Genomic DNA, 22874 nt, shown 5'->3' on the forward strand with positions numbered 1-22874 from the left:
CGTATAAAGAATCATATTTTTGGTTAGCCTCTTGATTGGAGGTAAGGCCACTTTTCATTTTAATGTCCCCCTGCAGAGCACTGAAGACTGGCTTTGATTATTTGTTCATGCAGCTGCAGACTAAAACAATATTCCAGGCTCCCACATCACTCTGTCACACAAACCATACTCAGAATTCACTACACAGAAAATGAGTCAGTGACACTGGCTTCCTGTTAAATTTAGAGTCAATTTTAAGATCCTGGTCTTGACCTACAGAGCTGTGCATGGATTGGCACCAGCCTCCATCTTTGATCTGCTACAGCCCTATGTCCCTAGCAGGTCTTTGAGGTCATCTGATCAGGGCTTACTTGCTTTAAAAAATACTAAGAGGAGGACTAAGGGTGACAGAGCTTTTGCCACTGTGGCCCTGAGACTGTGGAACTCTCTCCCCCAAACATTAAGAACTGTGGACTCAGTAGCTGTTTTTAAAAAACAACTCAAAACTCACCTTTATAAAACTGCTTTTGGTTCATTTTTTGCCCGTTTTATTTTCTCTTTTTAAATCTTTTTATGACTTGTAATCTTATGTGCAGCACTTTGTGATTCTGTCTTGAAAGGTGCTATATAAATAAAAAATTTATTTATTATTATTTAAATACTTCCCACTTCCTGTATCAGTACTGGTATGTTGATTCAACAAGTACCCAACTACTGTACTTATTTGTTCATAGACTTTTTAAAATTAAAATTAACAAAAAAGTGCGACTGACCAACAAGTCGGTCTGAATAGTGATTTTTCAACTTGGGCTATGGGTACTTAAGTAAAAGCTTAATATTATCAGCACATGAAAAGAACAACATACACAAAACAATTAGCCTAAGTTTTCTCATCCAGGTGATCCAAATAATTATCTTTATATTGAAGGATTATGAAAAGCTGCAACAATGTAAACAGGCTAAGTATGTAGTATTGCTATTTTATTTTTCTGATATGTTCACTGGTGTGGTCCCTGACTGTCACGTTTTTCAGCTTTAAGCAGTGTTTCTCTTTTCATTTTCGTCTGACAGTGAATTTCACCATAAAATTAAAATACTATTGGCGGAGAAGTAAGGAGATGCTGCATGTCTTGCCGAGATAGAGATTGTGTGAATGCAGTTTGCGCCTTTGGCACACACCCTGCAGCGAAAGAAGATGATCCATTTGAATCAGCAGGTAAAAATGACCCTCAGGCCACTGGTTCTCTGTTACACAGTGAAAGTCTGAGGAGCACAAGTTTATGTTTTAAAATATATTAAAAAAAAACTTCAGTTTTTCAGGTGTATTTTTAACATTAATTTATTATTTCTTCTCAAATGAGGAAGTGACTTATTTCGAGCTAAGTAGTGTGTCCAAAAAGAGGCAAGCTACTGAAATTCACGAAAGGTATGATGAATATAGCACAAATATTAGGTAGCTGACATGCTGCTGTGATAGCTACCATTTCCCAGCATGCATTTAGCTTTGGGGTCATTACCTCATGTGTTATAATATTTTTTTTTAAATGAAAAAAAGTATAGATGTGAGTATGTATGTGTATTTTCAAGTGTTTTATTCAGGTTATTAATAAATAAAAAAAATTAGCATTGACAACAGCATCCCTATGAACACAGAGATTTATGTGATCTATCAGGACTGGAATGGAACAAAACCTCAGAAGCATGCAGAAGAGATACAACAACCGGAGAACTGAGAAAGTCAGAAGCACGTGACACAGATACAGCGCAGATACTGAGATAAAGATACACAGCATGGCATGTGGTGGATGCTTTTATCCTTAGCTCCCCACAGCGCGATGCGGGAATTTTTAGTGCAGAAGGCCTCAGTGGGAATTACCAAAAGAGGTTATAAGATGTAGGAGCAGCTATGTATCAGATGCTGTAAGCAATGCACTGAACTCCACAAAAGTACGCCTTCACAATCAAGATGCAGAATGAACGCTCATACATAAAAGATTATTCGATATATGGTATTTTCAGAGTTGTAACTCAGTGGTAAATTATTGATACGTTTAGAATGTGTTCATCATAAATGGAGTTGCATTTAAATTGTATGAATTATATAATAATAACAACTAAAAGACATTTAAACGGTTGAAGAATTCCCTACTAATCCAATAATTTTATAGTTGAATTATCCATATTGGCTAAACTAAGACCTAATATTTAAGGGCTACCAATTCCTATCCTATACAAATAAACAAAGAGAGGTAAATTAGGAGCAGGGGAGGATGAAATGAAGCAACTAAAAGAATTGCAAAAGGAAGTTTCAAATATTCTAAGAACGCTTTGTGCAGCATGAAAAGAAACAGAGCCTGGGACTACACAAATCTATAGACCAACAGCAAGAAGAAAGCGCAATTTACAGAAGGAGTACGAGAGAACAGGTGGTATTCTTTGACCAGGTTATTAGCTATTATGTGCAGTGACAATCCTAATGGAAAAAAATGACAGGGAGCTAAAAAGAGAGAAATGGAATGTGAAAGGTATGGCGCCTAAATAAAGGGTTGGGATAGAAACATATAAGCGATAAAATGGAAAAAGAAAAAAGACAATGAAGAAAAAGATGATGGAGAGAGGACTAAACAAAGGAACGAATGTGGAAAATTGGAGGATATAAATGCACAGTTTTTTCATTTAAATGTAATCAGCCTCAAATACAAGACGGTCCACTGATGCATGATTTATCCCAAGTTAGATTAAAAGTGGCTTTTCATATGCGTTCATATAATCACGCTGCTACTATCAGTCGAGGATTAATGTTGTTGACAGGGTCTGTACATACCTGCCCACCTTGGGTACTTGAATGATGTTTATCTACTTTCTGCTCATCGTTTCACACGTGAGCACAGGAAGAAACATAGAGAAAGAGGATACAGTAGTTTATTTCTGCATCACACCAAGCCAGACAAAGCTGGTGTCTCCCTGTGAACCCTAGATAAACAGGGATCAACAGAGTCAAACGTGGAAGAATCAAGATTAGGGAGAGAGGGATTTTGGTGGGAGGTAGCGAGCTGGAGCAGAGGGATGGCTAAAGGAGGAGAGGGGAAGTTAAAAGGAAGTTAAACAAAACAAATTGTGTTTAGGGTAGGTTAGAGCACGAAAGGTGACTGAGGGGAAGAGGAAGAGGAGAAGATAGGAAGGATGAAGAGGGAGGACGAAAAGACGGAAGACAGGTGTGATCCTCCACAGCATGGGTGTTTATTCAGCCAAGAGCAGCAGCGGTAGAGCAGGGGATTATGGGATTACAGTCGGTGTCACTGGTCATGTGAGTCGACATGGACGCCACTGACCCCGCTTACTTTTAGTAAGGAAGCTTAAGTTGGCTGTGAAGGCGAGGTCAAACATGCACGCACACACACACACACATTCACACACACACTCCTGCCCACGCATCTTTCTATCTGGCGAACGCACTGTCAATGTCTAGCCTCTCTTTCTGAATTTTTTTTAACACTTTTATTTTCTTTTTTCCTTTCTGTTAGATTTTCCAACCCTCTATTTCCTCATCCTGATACATAGTCTCTCTCCTTTCAGATTTGCTGTGAAATTTTGTAATTTTGCTCCCTTCCTTGCTCTCTCCCTTCTGGATGTCAGACTTTTTTGCTGCATGTTATACATGCACAGCTCATCCATGCCATCGCAAATCCAGCGGGATTCCATGTTTTTTCTCTATGGGAGGTTAAGGAGTAAAACTGAAGACGGAGGAATCAAACATTTTAGTGCAGGAAGAAGAAACTCTCACATTGTCCAGTGTGTGAGGACTAAACACGGGAACAATGTTGGTCTTGGTAAGTTTGTTTGGTAAGTTTATTTATTTAACATAAAAAAAAGAATGATTTAAACCAAAATGCAAATACATTTAGCAAAAGCATGTATTTGAGGTGCGGGCAACAATGTTTTAGCCTCAAGTTACCATATCAACAAGTTGATGGTATCAGGTAAAAAGTTACATGTAGTTTAGCAGTAGTTGGTTTCACCGCAGTAGTGTCTTTGTAGACATTTTTTTTAAACAAAATCTGCAGACCTGAGTTACATGCCATTCACTTAGAGAATCCACGATAATGTGCATAATATTTTGTCATTTTACACACTAGAACTTTGAATAAATGTAGAGTAGTCATCATTGTTACATTAAAAAAAACTTCTGTGATGTCGTTTAAAAGTCTTTCAACAAATATGACAAATATGTAAGCACAAAAAATGTATTAAAGGTTTATAATACTGTAAACAGACAGGAGCAGATTTGGGCATTTATTAACGTATTTGAATATCAAAAGTTTTATTTAGAGACCCATAATTGAATGCTGCATATCAGTAGTCACGCTGGTAAATACTGATACAATTTAACGATGTACAAGGTCGTCACTGGGGAACTTTCAATTGTTACAGAGTATTTTAACAATAAATATCCTGATAGCTGATTAGTAACTATGTTAAAGTTTTCATTAATCTTATATTTATTTTTTTATATCCAACGTGTGTGATTCACGTGTGTGCTTTGTTATTGTATATAACAAACATATATATATATATATATATATATATATATATATGACTCTATACATTACTATTTGATATTGTGCCCCTGTAGTGCATGTCTAAAAATTCAGAACTGCATTGGACAGTTTGCATTTCCATAACTATAATAATAAGGGCAACGGATGTGTAATATGAAATCTCGTTTTTTTTCCCTATGAAAATATATAGATATTGCTATAAAATAAAAAAAGATGTTTTGAGGAACATTAAGTGCATAACAATCTTTTCTAAAATCTTTTTCTTATTTTGAGTGTTGTATTGCAATAATAAGTAGCATGACTCCTGAACAAAAGCCTTCTCAGTCGGTAGTCATTAGTTCAGGCAATTCTTGACTAGCTGTTAAACTTATAAAAAATGTATTAATTTAAAGGTTTTTGTTTGTTTGTTTTTAGTGCATAATAAAGCACCTTGAGCTCCAAGCGAATACATGTTATAAGTAACAGAGGTAAACCTGAGTAAACACAAAAGAACACCATTTGTCTTTTGGGGGTTTGGACACCAGGAATGCCAATGCATCTTTGGGTCACCTTCTGCTGTTTTAAATAAATGTAAATAAAAGTGACTTGACCTTTAGAATACAAATTGTATTTTTTGTACGCACAAACAAGCTGCCTCTCAACGACACCAACAAAAGCGGCAATCATTCTGAATGTTTCGCATCTACCAGGAAGGACTCACATTAGAGTGACTCCCCACACTAAGTGGCTACCGTTAGGCAACATCCATGGTTAATAATAAGTGGGGAAAATGCTCACCTCACCTTCTTGAGGTCGTTTCCTACTCTCTAACCTCTAATGTGGAAGTCCAGATCCATAAGCTTAGAAAGAGACCAAATTAGTATTGAGCAGAATTGAGTTCAGCTTATTAGTGCGGCTTTCCACAACATGACAACCTGTGCCCACCCACCAGGGGCCACAGGTTGTCATGTGGCCCTATGGGGAAATATATCGCCCACCCCTGCTCTAACCCTTTAGATTTCCTGCCCAACGTGTGTCATTACTATCATCATATAAATAATTGAGTGCTTCATATGAATGGGTTTTTTAATTGTTACTGTGGTTTTGGCTGATTTCCTGTCCGTATTGACTAATATCAGTATTTGTCTTCATTGAGCAAAAGCACACCAGGACAGACTGGACAGTGCAGCCCCAAATTAAAGGTAAAAAGGACAGCAAGTTTCTAATATGCAGACAGTCTGTTGTACTGAACTGTAGCCAACTTGAAGTAGTCAGTACCAAAGATAGATAACAAGTTACAGTTGCCAGGCTTTCTAATGAAATCTAAATTTAATATTTTATGCTGTTATGTCTTGCTCTAATGGATTGTTTATTCATTAAGTGCATTTTTTTAATTGTATTTTTTTTTACCTATTTGATGATGACAAGATCAAATCTGAGTCTCAGCAGGTAAAAATAACAGATTTCCTTGTGTGATTGGCACAGCATGATAGCTTTCATGGGACACGAGCAGACAAATGAAGTGTGAGATCAAAAAATCTCAAGAAACACATCAGAAAATCACTGAAAATGATGGATTTATAATAAATTCATTAACTCCATTGTGGCTGAAAGACCCAGTAAAGAAAGGAAACTTTTTATGAATAAACAGCAGTGTAAGTAAACTATAACTATCAACTAAAAGGAAATCAACCTCCCATACACACAAAGCATTAATTTTCTTTTTTTTTTCCTGTGCAAATCTTTTGTGTAATATAAAGCTGACACATTGGGGGCAAACAGTACATGTAACCCTTACAGCTGCAGTGCCCTTTACTTGCTTGTAGAGGTGGAGGGTTCAGGATCCCAGACAGCAGAAGAGTTAACATAAACAAAGGCTTATTGACGACAGATTAGCTGGATAACACATTTACCACTCACTACTAGCAGACAGACAGGATTATATAGAGTATTATTGGATTATGGTTATGGTAAAAATAAATAAATAAATTAGAGACCAGCGTTGTAATACTAAAATACCTTGAAACAATAACATGTGATTGGGAGTTCATTCTGTAAAATATACATTACATCACTTAATGCAAATGCTTTCACTTTTTACCACTGACACATCTTTTAAAAGACCTTTGGTTGTATTTTAGAGTGCACCCCACAAATTGTTATGAAAATATTTGGAATATATGAGGTTCTAGCAAATTTTACTATAGGTGTCTGCAGTTAGAAGCTAAGATTCATCAAAAGCACAGAGTAAAGTCTTCTCTAGTACATCCCAAAGACTTTTAATGGGATTAAGATCTGGATTCTGGGTGGCCAGACCATGATGATTCATGCTCCTAAAGCGCTCTTTTGCAATTTGAGACTAATGAATTCAGCTATTGTCATCTTGGATCATGCAGAAGCCATCAGGAGAGCAAAAATCCACTGATGGACACACCTGTAGAATCGGTATTCAGAGTCAGCCAACTTACTTTTTGAGCATATATTGTTGCTGAAGCTAGACTGGAACAGGAAAAATCTGGACTCCTCAGACCACATCACCTTTTCCCGTTGCACCCTATCAAATCCGGCTGACTGTGACAAAGTGGGTGAGAACACCATTTGTCCATATTCTTAGTTAACATTCTTGTTTTGATTTAACCATATTTCACATGTAATCTGCAATAGGCAAACATGTTTATGTTTTGCACTTTTACAGATTATATAATATAACATCTTTGGTTTAAATCAATTTCTACGAGTTTGTTAAGTTGTTATTTACTTCAACTGTTAATTTGTATTGTTTAAACTTACCTACCTGTCTTCCAGAAACAAAAGGAGGAAATGTAGTTTTACTTCCTGCTTTACAGCTTCTGGGTTAATCTGAGGTCACAGGAAGAGACCAAGTGCAGAAGGGGAAGAATTCTTGTAATTTCATAAAGTTGATTTTAGAGTGTTTATGGAGAAATAGACTTATTGTTGTAATATGTATTGATTACACCATAAAGTTTATGTTGCTAGTAAAGAGTAGTAGTGGAGGTTTGAATATCGTTATGTTCATCTTACCTACTGAATGGAATAGTCCAGAGGAGAAATCGTTTGGTTAAGTGGACTATTTAAGCAGAACTCAGGTGTTTGAGGAGAGAGGTCCAGGTCAGTGTAGCTGTGTGCAGTTTGACCTTAATTTCCCTTGATTTAAGTTCAGTTATGTTTATTTGAACTGAGTTAATTATAGAGTTGAGTTTCTTATTTGTTTCTTTGTAAATATTGTTTGGGTCACAAAATGGTGAATAAATCACTTGCTACACTGGACAGCATCAGTCTCCTGCACTTCTTTGACCGCTTAAGTCAAGTCCTACCACACTGACTGATAAGTGGTTTTCTTAAGGCAACACAGCTGTTAAGGTCCAATCCCTTGGTATGTTTTCCAACATGATTCTTGTTTACCGCATCACTTAGGGTTAAATGATCTGTAGCCAGCCAACTTATTCATCTCAAATCCAAGTGGTGATTTCTATTTTTTTTATTTTTTGGCCACGCAGTTTAGTTTACATTAAATCAATGAAATGACTTGAATACCTTGTACTAAAGCAGGAATATGATGAATTCATATAAATGATTCATTCTGTCTGAAGTTAACCAAGCCTTCTGCTCGGCCGTAACGATTTCTGTGAAACTGTCCAAACCTTGGATCATAAAAAGGGAAATCAAAGATGGTTTAACAAAAAACATTAAAAAAATTCGATGGTTCACGATGGAATGACCATCTTGAAAGTTGAATGAAAATGGCATTTTCTTCTTTTTTGTCACAACGAAAGTATTCTATAAGCTTTATTTTACAGTATTGTGTAATTTCTTTATATATCATTACAAGTTTGTCACAAATGCCACTTTAATTATGTATGCTCAAGTATTGTATGTGACTTTGAGTGCTGGATTTTTTTTATTTTTTATTTTTAATCAGGAAGGCATTGATTCATTTTGATGATAAGAAAGATAGCTGAAATGTTCAGGCTTTAACACTTTTTTGAGATATTCACATTCACTCTCCGATTTCAATGCGCAGAGGAAGGCTTGAATCTTTAAAATAATTTGATGTGAATCTAAAATTCCACAGCAATCTTTATAAATGTTAACATTTATCAACATTACATTTTTATGCAAATCTGAGATAGTTAAGCAGGAAATGTTCTCGAAACTGGCTCATCTGAGATGGGATAAGATGTTAAGTTGCTGTTTAAAAATACATTAGTGTTTTCTATGTTTTTCACAAATGCATATAGTGTAGCTTTCTATCATAGCTGTGCAAACACTGTACTTTGTGTTATTTGTTCAAACGGGGGTGTGTGCAGACATTACCTGACGGACAGCCATACCTCACGCTCCAGTTTTGTTATGTTAATTTCACGTTTCTTATTGGCTAAGTCGATCAAATGTATCGACAATTAAAACCACCAGATGTATAGAAGTATTGAGGGCAGTGGATGCTGTGACATCCTTATGCATTTATTTGCAAGCAGCATATTAAATGTTGCGGGAAGCTGGTGGCATTTAAAATTCTACTTAGTCCCCAGCAGGCACTCAAATAGTGGGACATTTCCCTTTTTAATGGCTTGTTAGAGAGTATGCAGCTATCTGTGCTCCCGAGAAGAGTTGCCACTGCTAACAAGCAATTGTTAGAACATTTTTCACCAAAATGTGACAAGCACCTGGTGAACAAAAAAAAAAAAAAAGATAACGTCTGGAAAGCACAAGAATGCAACAAGCCCTTGTTAACACAGAGGAATTGGACACAATTTGATAAAGTGAAGTAAAACTGACAAACTTCCTTTAAGTTATTGCAGATTTCTCTTGTTAATTTAGATTTAAACTGTAAAAGGATGGCACTCGTTTCGAGAGGATTACCTCTTACAAAAGGCCTAACATCCAGCTAGATGACACGCTTACCTTTGTTATACATACTAATGGGCTCCTGAAGGCTTTTATGTTTGTTTAAGAGCCGTCGTACTTTTAAGATTAGAAAGATTAGCCCTATTCGTTATTATTTATGTGCACACAGTCTGTCAGGTTGCTTTGCAGTTTTTAAACTGTACAGCTGCCAGAACATGTTACTGTGTACCAGTACAATTCACTGCTCCTAAAGACCAAACAATATTTTTCTTTTATTCCAAGAGCTCCACTGGATAAATGGTTTTCTCCCTACCTTGACCACAACCTCTGGCAGAAGAGGTGCCGTATCTCAGTAGGATCAGCATAAATGCATAAAAAGAAAACAATTCTGCAGAGACATGCACTAAATGGACAAAAGGTATTGGGCCACATGTCCTAATTCTTGAATTCATGTGCTTTCAGTCTCATGGCAACAGGTTTATAAAAATCATCTAGCCATGCAGTCTGTCTTTACGAACATTTGTGTAGTAATGGTTTGTTCCTAAGTGCTACTAGATATTCCATAATCAACTGTAAGTGGTATTATTGCAAATTAGAGGCATTTAGGAATTACAGTAAGTCACCCACAAAGTGAGGGTCCATGTAAAGTGTGGGGGTCACTGAGTGCTGAGGTGCATAATGCATAAAAGTCACGAGTGCTCTGCTGACTCAATAACTGCATCGCTCATGTCCTTTGGCATTAACATCATACAAAAACTTTATAGCATGGGTTTCCACAGACAAACAGTTCCAGTATTGGAAATCTCAAGTTCCCAGTATCCATGCCCAATGCTCTGTATATATGCACTGTATATAAAAGATGAACACTGCTTCTTGGTGTGATGAGTGTGCTAATGTGTAAGAAACCCCTGGCTCCAAGAAATCTATGAGGAAAAAATGGCTCCACTTCTTAATTTATTTAATACTGTAACAGCCTCAAATCTTGTTGAACACAGCATCATTTTAATTTAGTAAATTATACTCCAATTTATAGTAAAATTGACCATAAAGCAGGGTACGCTTTAGGGTATGGCTACCTTGTGTGAAGTCTCTACCTACTGAGTGGACATAGATTCACAGACAAATCCACCGCTGGCATGTCGGTCCTGGTCCAAGACGAGGGTTTGGAGGCAAAAATTTGATGATTTAAAATGTCAAAAAAAAACAACCAAAAACAACGTGTAATATATCCACTCCTTATGCTAGGGCACAGATGCAGTGATATTGTCTAAAGTCACATATCTCTGCATGCTACCAATTTAATAGACAGTTTGCCTGGCATCTTTACCCCCATTAAAAATTTATATTTTGTATTTATATCGTGAGCAGATCTTGGTGCATATCTGTGTCAGTTCACACAGATAATGATGCTATGGTGTCACAGCAGAAGTATTCCTCTGCCACTTTTAGCAATGCAGAGTCTCCCTCCATTATCAGTTTTTCTGCCTACACAAAAAAGCAACACAAGTGCTGTTTTCAGTTCTTATTAGCTCATATCTTGCGCTGCCTGCTGAACAACACTCCTTCAGAGTACAACAACAGTGTCTCTCCCTCCCAATTGGACAATTGTTTCCATGGACAGTTCTCTATTTTCTAGTTTGTGTGTGTGTGTTTTGTTTTTGTTTTAACAAGAAGCTGCAAGAGATCTTGCTCTCCCCTCCTTTTCTACAGAAATGTAAAAGGATACCCGGGCATTCATAGTTCATTATTCCTGAGCAAGCCACTCACTCACCCCAGTTTAGACTTTTAATCACTATATTCTTATAGTAATTACTCAAACAATCCAAAACTTCATGCACATTCACTGGCAGGAAGCAAAAGCAGTACCTCTTGTGCCGCTTTGAATTGTGTTAATCTAAAACAAAGCGTCCCACAACAAAAAAAAAAAATCTTTAAAGGCTGAGAGGCAAACATATGCTTAAATGTGGTCCTACACTAACTAGACTTGAATTTTCTCCTATTTTCCCCCTCAGTTTTCTCTAGCTATCTGAACTGACGGGATAATTTGGTGCATATATTAGCACTTCATTATGATCCAAATTAGCCGAGTGAGTCACACAGTGGTCACACTGAATAGAAATTAAAATGTGACTCATAAAGTTACTTTAAGGAAAAGAGTGTTAAAAATGAAAAAAAAAAAGTATTTTACTCCATGTTAAAGATAGCAAAACTATTTAAAAGTGTTTATAGCATCAATGAATTTAAGGGTGAAATAAATATTTGAAACTTCTTATCTACTCTCTCAGAACCAAACACTCTTGTAACCTAACAAGATTCTCAACTACTCAGCGTAAACCACTGGTGCCATGTGTGTTTGTGTGTTGTGCACCTTCAGGATTTCAGGGGGTTAATCAGATCAATCAAAAAGAGCTGTATTAAGCTTGCAGTAGAAATATCAAAAGAGGCTATGGGTTTGATTGAGGTCTCTTTCTGAGAGCAACAGTGGGTTACAGATGTGACCTGTTGGTCTCAGGATCTTGTGCCTGCTTGTTGCAATGGTTTTTGAGGGCTCCAGCAAGCCGTGACCTCCAGCTTGCACTGGGGTGGTTTGCAGCTGAGATGAGAATTAGCACTTCCAAGTCAGAGGCCATGGATCTCAGCCAGAAAAAGGTGGAGTCCCCCCTCTGGGTTGATTGAGTTGCTGGCCCGAGTGGAAGAGTAGTACCTTGGGGTGTTGTTCACATGGGAGTAAAGAAGGTTGTGGGAGACTGATAACAGATTGGTGCAACGTCTGCAGCAGTGCTGTACTGGAAGGAACTGAATGTGAAGCGAAGTTATCCATTTACTGGTTGACCTATACGTTCCTTTCCACACCAATGAACGACAGCTCTGGGTAGTGACCAATATAATACAGACACAACCGGTGAAAACGAGGTTCTTCCTGGGTCTCCCTTGGAGGTAGGGTGAGAAGCTCAGTCATTCACGGGGACTCAAACCAATAGTAGGCAGCTGAGGTGGTCCAGACATCTGATTAAGATGCTTCCTGAGCACCTCCTTAGTGTGTGTGTTTTTGGGAATCCTACTGGCAGGAATCCCCAAGGCAGAGCCGGGAGACATGATTATGCAAACTCCTCGTTGTCGTTCCAGTCAAAATGGAGTAGGTGGCAAAGGAGAGGGACATCTAGACATCTCTGCTTGGACTGCTTGAAACCCTGCAACCCAGAAAATGTATCTATGAAACAATGTATTTTACTGTGCTGTTAGTCATTGGGCATTTTGTCAGTGTAAAAGAAGAAGAGCGGGTTTTGTACAATGTGACTGATACATGAAATCTAAATTTTACCATTTAGACCTTAAAAAGCCTTTTCAGCATTTCTGACTGATAATAATCAGTACTGGTTATTAAATGCAATCAGCAAAGCTTATGTATTAACAAATAAGATCAAAGTTTCCCATCCTAACTGTTGCAACAAAATGAACACAACTGCAAAAAAAGATGGCCATCAAGCCAGTTACAGTCCTGAGAAGATGCAGTGTCAATGAGCACATCTGGTCATGGGTGGTGGGTTTCTTTCCTTCTGGACTTTCCTTGTAAAATAGAAGTTATGTTTAGTGTCTCTCACCAACATGTGGTGAGTATTCTTGAGCTCAAGCAGATGTGTAAAGTGCACCATGAGGGCATCATCAAACAAGTGGAAAGCCAATTCGAATGTTTACATACATGTTTAAGATCCACAGATATCTGGGACAGGTTATTCCCCAGTGACCATTCTTAATGTTTCAAGTTGCTCTAATGAGCTCAAATGACCTTCAACAACTAACTGACAACAAATAACTTGTTCATCACTTGCTGCATACAACTTGATGGTGACATTGTTTAGCAACTGCATCTCTTTATAGAATAAAGTTTAACTCCTGCTTTGTGTTTTCCAGGAACTTGATTTGCTGTGAGGGGCTCAAGGAGACGAGAACCTGAGAGGGAACTGCTTCAATGGCGTGGACTGAGCCTCGGTCTCATCAAGACCCACAGCCAAAACCAAAACTGAAACTTTACCATCTCAGAACTCACTCTGCTTCTTTATCAGCTCTCTTTTTCCTCATGATTGCTGCCTTTGCTGGCATCTGTACAGCTGCTCCACCGCGGCCAGCCTTCCCCCCTCTCCTGTCTGGACAGCCTTTTATTATCTTCTGGGGTATCCCTGATTCTTCCTGCTCTGGTCGGCCAGATCCCGGCTCTTTCGGGATGGAACGGGACAGCCGTGTAGCTGTCTTTTATGAAGATACATTGGGGAACTACCCTTACTTTGTAGATATAGACACGCCAATAAATGGGGGACTACCACAGCACACACGGCTGGAAACTCACCTCCAGAAGATGAAGCAGGACTTAGAGGAAGCTTTACCTGCCCCAAGGTACCTTGGTCTGGGGGTACTGCGTTGGGGTGAGTGGGTCCCTCAGTGGTCGCGGAGTCGAGAGAAGCAAGCGTTATATGTGGAGGCATCAAAGAAACTGCTCAAGGGTTTTTTTCCTAACTGGACCCCTGCAGAAGTGGAGAAGTGGTCAAAGGTAAGGAAAGTCCAAGGTGGTAGAAATAAAGAGCCACTATGGCACGAAGAAAAGATGGTGAAAAGGTAAAAATGCTAAGATGAGTTCATTTTAAAGTTCAGGGCAAACTGGGAAGAAGCCAACTTTGTTTTAAGAAAAAATGTTTGATGAAAAATTCAAAAGAAATACTGCTACTAAAAGCCCCACTATGGTCTATTTTGCTTTTGGTTATCACACCAAAGTTGCATCATTAAGCAGGCAAGATTTTAAAGTAACAGTGTAATAAACTATAAAGAGAAAGACGATGAGGAAATGTGAGGAAGGAAAATGTAGAAGAAAGTCAGACTGAAAATTTGGTACTTATCTCGTGAGTGTATTTTATGTGATGACTCACTTGGACAAAGTGATCCTTGGCATCATTTTGTAGCAGAGAGATTATCATTTAAACCTCAGCCTGGCCTTAGAAAATACACAACTTGCATTAATTTAGACAATTTGTGTGAACATAAATAGGTGTAAATAAGATATTTTAACCACATATTCACACTTAGCAACTCTAAGCAGTTGTATTTATGTAATAAAACTGCTAAAGAGATTTCAGATGTATTTGGTGTACTATCAAGGCCAGCATGGTAAAAGGCATTTTAGTAAAGGCAGAGAATATTGCTAATAAAATGTCAATCAAATTATAGTATCAACTATTTGTAGTAAACTCTTAATAAATTATTTTAAGGTAATGTATTTAAATATATATATATATATATATTGATTTTGATCTGTTGTAGGTCTCTTCCTGTAACATTATAGTTCTACTGGGTAAACAGTGGCTGGTAACTGCAGCACAACCAAAACTACAATGTACATACAAAGAAATTCATATTAAACAGAAATTTACATTAACTACTTGCATTCAGTCCAGACAGAACCTCATAGATTTGAAACAGAAATTCAGAAATTCATAGTTGCTGCAGGAAAGTAATTTAAATTGCAAAATGACAGAGGCACTCAGTGACCAAGCTTTTACACAGGAATATAAGCAACCAGCTGTGTCGAATCCCCTATTGCAAAGAAATGTGTCGCAGATGAGTTGTGTTTATCAGTGCATTCCCATATGGAAAAGATATATATAAATCTTATAAAGTTTTTATCTGTCTTGTATGAAACTTGTATGAAAAGCATACAAGAGTGAAAACACATATAAGATCCCTTGAAAAATTATATAATGAAACTTGTATGTTTTGTATACTTACTAAAAAAATATATGAAAGTAATGAGAAAGTGGCCACTTTCATGAGTAAATCATATATGCTTTTGCTATTTCTTTTCCATATGGGTTGGCTTCTTCTGGGGAGGCTAGTCTATCAACTGTAGTGTTCCATTGTGTACTTTTCTATCCATCCAAGCTTTTACTGTATTGGCAGTGTGTTTGGAATCATTATCACACTCAAAAATAAACCTGGTGCCAATTAGATGCTGTCTAGATGATACTGTGTGGCTAAAAAAAACCAAACCCCAAATCCTCAAATGTGTTAAGGACACACTGCACACAAGGCTAACATATACCAAGTTTTATTCCAATAACAGTTTAGGAATCACCTTGCTGGTGCAAAAGTACAACTTCATGTCTCTCAAACTGTGTTATATTTGGCATTTTTCATAGATACAACTAAGAAAAAGGAAATAAATTATGTGCTTTTGTAAAAGACTACTAGTAACAAAGTGTCAAAAAAATACTGCTGATACTGCCAAGAAGTCCTGTTCATTGAGCTGATAAGACCTGCTTGTACATTTCTGTCATCTTGTGTTGTATTTTGTTGTTTATCATCAAATAAAATGTGTCGGGATGATGACGTGCCCAAAGTCTTTTTAGACCACAAAACAGAAATTTCCCCTTAAAAGACATAAAGATCTGCTCATGTTTTCACAGGTGGACTTCGAGGCAGCAGCCCAGTCAGTAATGATGGAGACTCTACGGGAGGTCAAAAGGTTAAGACCCAAAGCATTATGGGGCTTTTCCCCTTACCCTAGCTGCTACAATAGCGACCCAACTCAAACCATGTTAGCCAATTACACCGGCCAGTGCCCCCCTGCAGAGATGGCTCTTAATGATGAGCTTTCATGGCTATGGAAACGAAGCTCTGCCCTTTACCCTCTCCTCACCCTGGAGAAGCTGCAGGTCAGTAACTTTTCCACGTGTATGTTTTAAGTGAACAGTTTTATTTGCTTGTAATTGCTATTATGTATTGCTATTATGACCCACCTTTATTTGTATGATAAAACTATGATAATAGAAAACATTGTGTTTAGGGAGCACTGAAAACCTAATCACTGTCATGTGTACTTCAGCTTGTCTGTCAGACAAGCAGAGGGAAAACTAGGGAGAAGAGAACAAGTCCCAAAAACTGTTCTCCAGCTCAGTTTCACTTCTTGGGCTGTCAAAATCTACCCGACTGTAGAAAGGCAGCTCCTAGTGTAAAACCAAAAAAAGAAGAAGGTCACGTCTGGTTTGAAACCTTTTACCTGTCAGAGTTAATGCATGCCAACATCTCTGTGAGCTCAGAGATACAGTACCGAGAAGAGCCAAAAAAACCTGAGTGTTTTTGCATTTGACAAAGACCAACCAATTTCAATTCTAAAACGCTGCACAGTAAACACATGTCCATGTCAAGAAGAAACCTGGAAAAGGAGCTTTGATCACCACAAGATGACACCGTTTATTTCTGTTAAAAGTGTGTGCATTATGTTTGCTTTTTTATAGAGTGGGACACCTGGAGCCAGACTTTTTTTATCCAGTCAAATAAAGGAAGCACTACGAATATCTTCTGCAAGCGGGGCAGAGTTTGACCTTCCAGTATTTCCTCTTGTTAAGAGTGTTTATGCCTCAACTAACACTTTTTTATCACAGGTAAGACATAAGATACAATGATATACACTTGTAGTGCACAGCAAACATATTTTACTTAAATAGTCAAGCAAAACATAAACAGATGAAGTGCAGAAGTTAATTCCAGTGACATATTCCAGTTTAAAATGTAATCTCAGAAAATGTGTTTTTCTGTTGCTTCACAGCTTCCTTATGGGATTATGATTCATGGCTTAATAAACAGATAGTTCCACTGTAATATACACTGAATATTACAAAGCCATTGTATTGACCTTTCATGGCTTAATTTATTGCACATTTTCTTCGTCTTTTTGTTACAGGCTGATCTGGTCAGCAGCGTAGGAGAAAGTGCTGCCATGGGAACAGCAGGAGTTGTCGTGTGGGAGAGAAGTGAGACTAAAACAGAGGTACACACTGTGCATAAAGACCACAGCATGCTCTGCACCCTCATTACTTCTGAAAAATGTGGGACACTGTGTGAAATATAAATAAACAGAAAACAGTGATTTGCAAATTTCATAAACCCATATTTTACTTCAGTAGAACATAAAAATATGTCAAACTGTGGAAATTTAAAAAAAAACATTGGCTCAGTTTAAATGTGATGGCAGGGGTGAGGGCAGCAAACGTCTAGAAAAGGGAAACATTAGGTTAATTAGGTAAACTGGCCACAGGTCAGTAACGTGATTGGGTATAAAAAGAGCATCTTAGGTCTTAGAGAGGTGGAAAACATTCCACAGCATAAAACTGTGAAGACTTTTAGTATCGAATCATCTACAGTACATAATATCATCAAAAAGAGTCCAAAAACTTTGAGAAATGTGTGGGTGGAAGGGACAAGACCAAACATCAGTACTGGATGGTCATAATATTTGGGCCCTCACACAACCCTGAATTACAAACAGGCTCGATTCTGTCATGGAAATCAGCGCATGGGCTCAAGAACACTTCCAGAAATCATCGTCCGTGAACACAGCTCACCCGGCCATCTACAAATCCAGGTTAAAGAGATATGTGAGCACAATCCACATATCCTCTCCGGGCCAAAGCTCATTTAAAATGGACTGAGGGAAAGTGAAAAACTCTTCTGTGGTCAGAGGAATCGAAAATCTGTGTAGAAAAAATGGCTTCTGTCCTCGGGAATGAAAATAAGCAGAACAATTCAACTTGTGATCAGCACTCAGTTCAAAAGCCTGCATCCCTGATGGTATCAAAATTCTGCTCTTGCTCTTGACGAAGGCGGTCGCACTTTTCTCCTCTCCTCCCCTCCCTTAGCTTCCCTGCTTAGCCTCTTGTGTCCTTGTCTAGTCTCGTGTTTTTTGTATTACTTTTCCCTGGAACACTCTCTCACAGTCTGTTCTCTAAAACCTACAAGAGAATTATGGATTTGATCAACTGGTCCCTGAATGCAATTGACACCCCTTTCTCAATGAGAAGTTTGGGCTTGGGTGAGCCTGAGTGCTGAAGATATCTACCTATTCGGAACCATGATAACAAGGTTCTTGCTGATCGGAGCTGGCTTGGCCCTGACTTATCGAAGAATTAAGAGAGCGGAACCGGCTGTTCAAACCCCCACAAGGCTGCCCGCTGGGACTGAAACGATGGGACGAGGCGTGAGTTTCTCAAAATGGGCTTATTGAGTCAGCACAGATAAGATCTTGGAGAAGCTTACGGCTGCCGTGAATACTCAGAATAAGACCTCTGAGTGCAAACTGGATTACATCTTGGAGGGGCTCGCTCGGAATAACACCTCTGAGTGCAAACTGGATTACATCTTGGAGAAGCTCACTGCAGTCGTGAGTTCTCAGAATCGGCTCTTTGAGCACAAGAATGACAACATCACGGAGTGTAAGTTTGATAACATCATGGAGAAGCTCGCGGCTCTCCAACGGGAGATTGAGAGACCAGTGTCGGACTGTTAGAACAGCTTTGAAATTCATGAGCTGTTCGCACTAACGTAAAAACCACCATCACTTCATACGGATACCCCTTTGGCGCCAGCTGCGGTCTCAAGGCTGGAGCTGAACAACAACACCCTGATAATGGACTGTGTTTAGACTGTTCTTCCCATTCTATGCAAGGCCACCTGAGTTGGCTGGAAGACTAATGTGGGACTAATAAAGGTATATCAAAGTATGGGGGTGCATTAGTGATTGGAGCTACAACCCTAAATCAGACACGAATAAGACAACATTCCTCTCCGGCAACTGGTCTCCTCGCCTCCCATATATTTTTATGTTTGCATTACAACTTTTGTGGTCTGCTACAACGCTTAACTTCATAAAGGAAACTTTAAGAGAGTTTCGTCCATTTTCCTGTTTACATCAAACTGCCTCTCTTTTTCCAGAGAGAGTGCCAGGAACTGGCTGAGTTTGTCCGTAAGGTCCTGGGACCCTACTCCATCAACGTTACCACAGCAGCTCGACTCTGCTCAGCCTCCCTTTGTCAAGGAAGAGGTAGATGTGTCCGTCAAAATCCAGAAAGCTCTGCCTATCTCCATCTCCCACCTCCATCCACAGTGGCTGAAAAGGTGAGAAAATACTATTTAAAGCCATTTAAACTTCAGCTTCCTGCATGTCAGGAATGAACTATGTAGTAGTCGCAGTGAAATCATGTTTGTGGAGAAGGCTGACAAACACATTGTGGTACCAGAGGCTATATAATAAAACCTAGATTTCTACAACTGATTCACAAAGTCTGCTTACTGTAGTTTACAGGGACGCAGTGATGCACGCTCCTAACCTGCTGCATGTTTGAAAAGTTGGAAACATAAAAGCTAATTTTGAAGAAGAAAAATTTAAAGTAAACCAGGTATGCTTTATCAGGGGGAATATAAACTAATCTCAGAGGGAACAAAAACAGCAGGGAGTTTGACCGCTTGAGGATATTCTGTGTTCAACAGACAAGAAGACGGCAGCTAAGATGCAAAGGAGGTGGATGCAGTGGAGTCTGATCCTCCACAGCAGGAACACCGTGTTATATTTCTGTAAATGACTAGATCAGGATTTCACAACACTCAGTACACACGGTTAGGTGCATACACCTAATGGCAATGATGCTTTTTTGTAGTTTTTCCTCTGCTCACCATAACATTGGATTTTAAATCAAACAATCAACATGTGATTGAAGTGTAGACTTTCAGCTTTAGTTCAAGGGTTTTCGAAAAATTTTGCATTAACTTCATTAATATGAAGCACAGCTGTTTTTATGTATAGCCCCCATTTTCAGAGGATCTAAATCAAAAGGTTAGACTAATGTAATTTTAAATATTATATTAATGATTGTTTTTAACACTTGGATGAAAATCAGTTGGAGTCTGAATACTAAAATCCATGTACATTACCCAGCGCTGGGATTCCTCCCTTGAGATGCTGTTATCTTTTTACTGCAGTCATCTTCCACTGCTGCTTGTTTTAGACTGTCTGTATTCAGTTTATTCCTCCGTCGCTGAAAATCACGCTCTGTTGGCTTGAGATCAGTTGACTGACCTGTTGCTTAAAGAATGTCCCATTTCTTTGCCTTTAGAAACTCTTGGGTTGATTTTGCAGGACGCTATGGGTCATTGTCTATTTGCACTATGATGCGCTGTCCGATCAGTTTCTCTCCTTCTCCACACTTTTCTCTTTCCATCATTGGGAAGAGAAAAGTGTGGAGAAGGTGTCAAGGTTTGTTGAGTAGTTCTTAAAGTGCAGAAAACTTTAGACTAATACTCCAAAAAACTGCAATATTTCCTGTGAGAGTAAATATAGTAGTGTTTGTTACTGATAACATAATTTTCTGCCATCAGTCTCAGGTGGAGGCAGCGAAAGCCACGGATCTGCCGGACACAGACACTAAGACAGCTGAACCGGATCCAGCTGAAACCTGGAAGAAAGACTTCCAGTGCCAGTGGTATAAGACAGAAGACCAGGATGTCTTAGACCTGCAGTCTCCCAAAGATGGAGTGTCTCTTGGAGGAACACTGGAAGCAAATGCTGGAGGTGTAACAGAGACTACAACAACTGCTGCAACAAAACGTGCCTCTGTGACAGAATTTAGTGGGAGTAGCACAGCTGGTACTGGAATTCCAGCACCTTCACTGGAAGCATCGACAGGTAAGGGTACCAATCCCCCGAGTCCCCCAAGCATCACCGTTTTGCTGTTGCTGGTGGTTGGAAGCCTAAGCCTGGAACCTTAAATTTTGAACTGAACAGCCTTCCTCTTGGAGGACTGCATCAAAACCACACGTGTGAGCCCTTCTGAAGTGCCCTTGAGCAAAACATCCAAACCCTGCCAGGTGCAGACGATTAACCAAGTGTGTGATCTGAATGGTGCATCATTAAGAAAAGGACAAACTATGACCAGAGCTGAGGGTGAAGACCTACCACTGGTTGTGCCAACAGATTCAGGTTACACTGACTGGTTGGATTTAAAGAGAAATGACTAATAAGCCAGAAAGTCATCCAACCTCGCCACGCACTGGTAACGTTTGTAAAACTGCTTTGAGGTTTGTCCGTGCATGTGTGTATGGCCAGAGAAGGCCCAAAATACTCTGGCTCCCCTTGTATTTCAAGAAATGAGTCATGTTAAAGGGCTGGTTCAAAAATAAATGTTTTATTTTATCATGAAATAAAAGAACAGAAGAAACCACACAAGCACACACAAATGTCAGTGACTGATTTCATATGCATGTAACGAAGGCTGCTGTTAGTTACAAGTGTAGATGATCCATGGTAACGGTGCCTGGGTAATAAAACCAAACCTATTCACATCCCTGAATCATGGTCCAGGTAAGTGAAATGTCACGTTCTCTTATTTTGGGAAGCTCAACTTTGAATCTGCTTTTAACAGGGAGTTTATTTAAAGCTTGGCATGAAGAATTTAAATGCAAATTTCCTACACAATGAATGTGTGTCATCCTTGGGCTACATATTTACCATATTAACACACACACACACACACAAAACTCACTTAAGCTTTACATATCATAAATGTTAATACTGCTGAGATGCAGCACATATTTTCTGAGTGCTCTGGCCTCCTCTGCCTGAGTTCTGCAGGAACTACACCGCTCCACACTGGGAAACCGTCACTGTAGGAAAAGCTCAGTTGTAAACAATAAAATGAGTGAAGGCACAATTCTGGTTTGCCATTTCACTTTCAGGGAAATGGCAAATCTGGGCTCAACACCACATTTTCATGGCTTACAAAGAAAGCAGTAAACGCAGTACTCCAGACAAGCTGCAAATTCATATATATATAGTCTTGTGTATAAGACTGTGCTGTCCTGTGAAACTGAAGTACACTTGATGATCCAAGAGCTTGTACAACCATCTTTAGATAATCTAAAGAAATCATTTTTTGTGTGACTCTCACATTGTTGCAGAGGAATTTTGTCCCACTCTTCAATACAACCTCTCTTCAGTTCACCAATTGTTTGGTTTTATGCACAGCTCTCTCAAGGTCCTGCCAAAGCATTTCAAAATCGGCGACGCTCTCATCAATGGATGGGTTTTTCTCTTTTTTTTTCCAGTATTTCTTTCACAGGTTTGTTGCTGTGCTTCACATCATTGTCCGTGCACGACCCAACTCTGACATTTGACTCTAGAATACTTTGGTCTTGGATTCCATGGCTGCAAAACAAGCCCAAATCACCATCCCTCCACCACCGTGCTTGGCAGTAGGTATGGGTATGCTGTGGTTGGATTTCACCAAATGTGGTGCTGTGCATTATAGCCAAACATCTCCACTTCGATCTGGTCTATCCAAAGGACATTGTTCCAGAAGTCTGATTAGTCTTTTTCTAACTGTGGGGTCATGAACTTGAAAAATTAAGATGTTAACTAAGGCCTGTAGAGTCTGAGTCAGAACATATCACACAGTTACTTTGGTTGAATCTGCTGGGACGTCCATTCGTGGGAAGGTGAATAATCTTTCTCACTGTAGAATGATGGACTTTAAATTGTTCGCAAGTAGCTTTTTAACCCTTTGCAGACTGATGGGCAGCAACAATTGCTTCTTTACTTTACTTCACTGCTGATGTCTTTCCTCCTGACTGCTACTTACACTCCTCTGGCAGCAGTAAAGATTCATTTTTAATCAC

The 22874-nt window shown here is 38.9% G+C and overlaps 1 protein-coding gene across 3 annotated transcripts; it reads left to right on the plus strand.

Annotated features, from left to right (window-relative positions):
- The first annotated feature begins 3370 nt into the window (after nt 1–3370).
- On the plus strand, nt 3371–22847 carry LOC309697159 (hyaluronidase-1). 3 transcript variants are annotated; one of them, XM_082518844.1, is made up of 7 exons: nt 3371–3822; nt 13296–13929; nt 15836–16084; nt 16667–16813; nt 17113–17199; nt 19140–19322; nt 20580–22847. In XM_082518844.1, exons 2-7 carry the CDS (start codon nt 13354–13356, stop codon nt 20967–20969), a joined length of 1632 nt encoding a protein of 543 aa, XP_082374970.1. In that variant the 5' UTR covers nt 3371–3822; nt 13296–13353; the 3' UTR covers nt 20970–22847. The 3 variants fall into 3 exon arrangements, with proteins under 3 accessions (XP_082374970.1, XP_082374969.1, XP_082374971.1); XM_082518843.1 differs by having other exon boundaries at nt 3371–3809; XM_082518845.1 differs by lacking the exon at nt 3371–3822 and adding an exon at nt 5374–5719.
- Nucleotides 22848–22874: the final 27 nt, after the last annotated feature.

Source organism: Aulonocara stuartgranti, assembly GCF_965226115.1.
Source record: "Aulonocara stuartgranti genome assembly, chromosome: 20".
NCBI classification, from domain to species: domain Eukaryota; kingdom Metazoa; phylum Chordata; class Actinopteri; order Cichliformes; family Cichlidae; genus Aulonocara; species Aulonocara stuartgranti.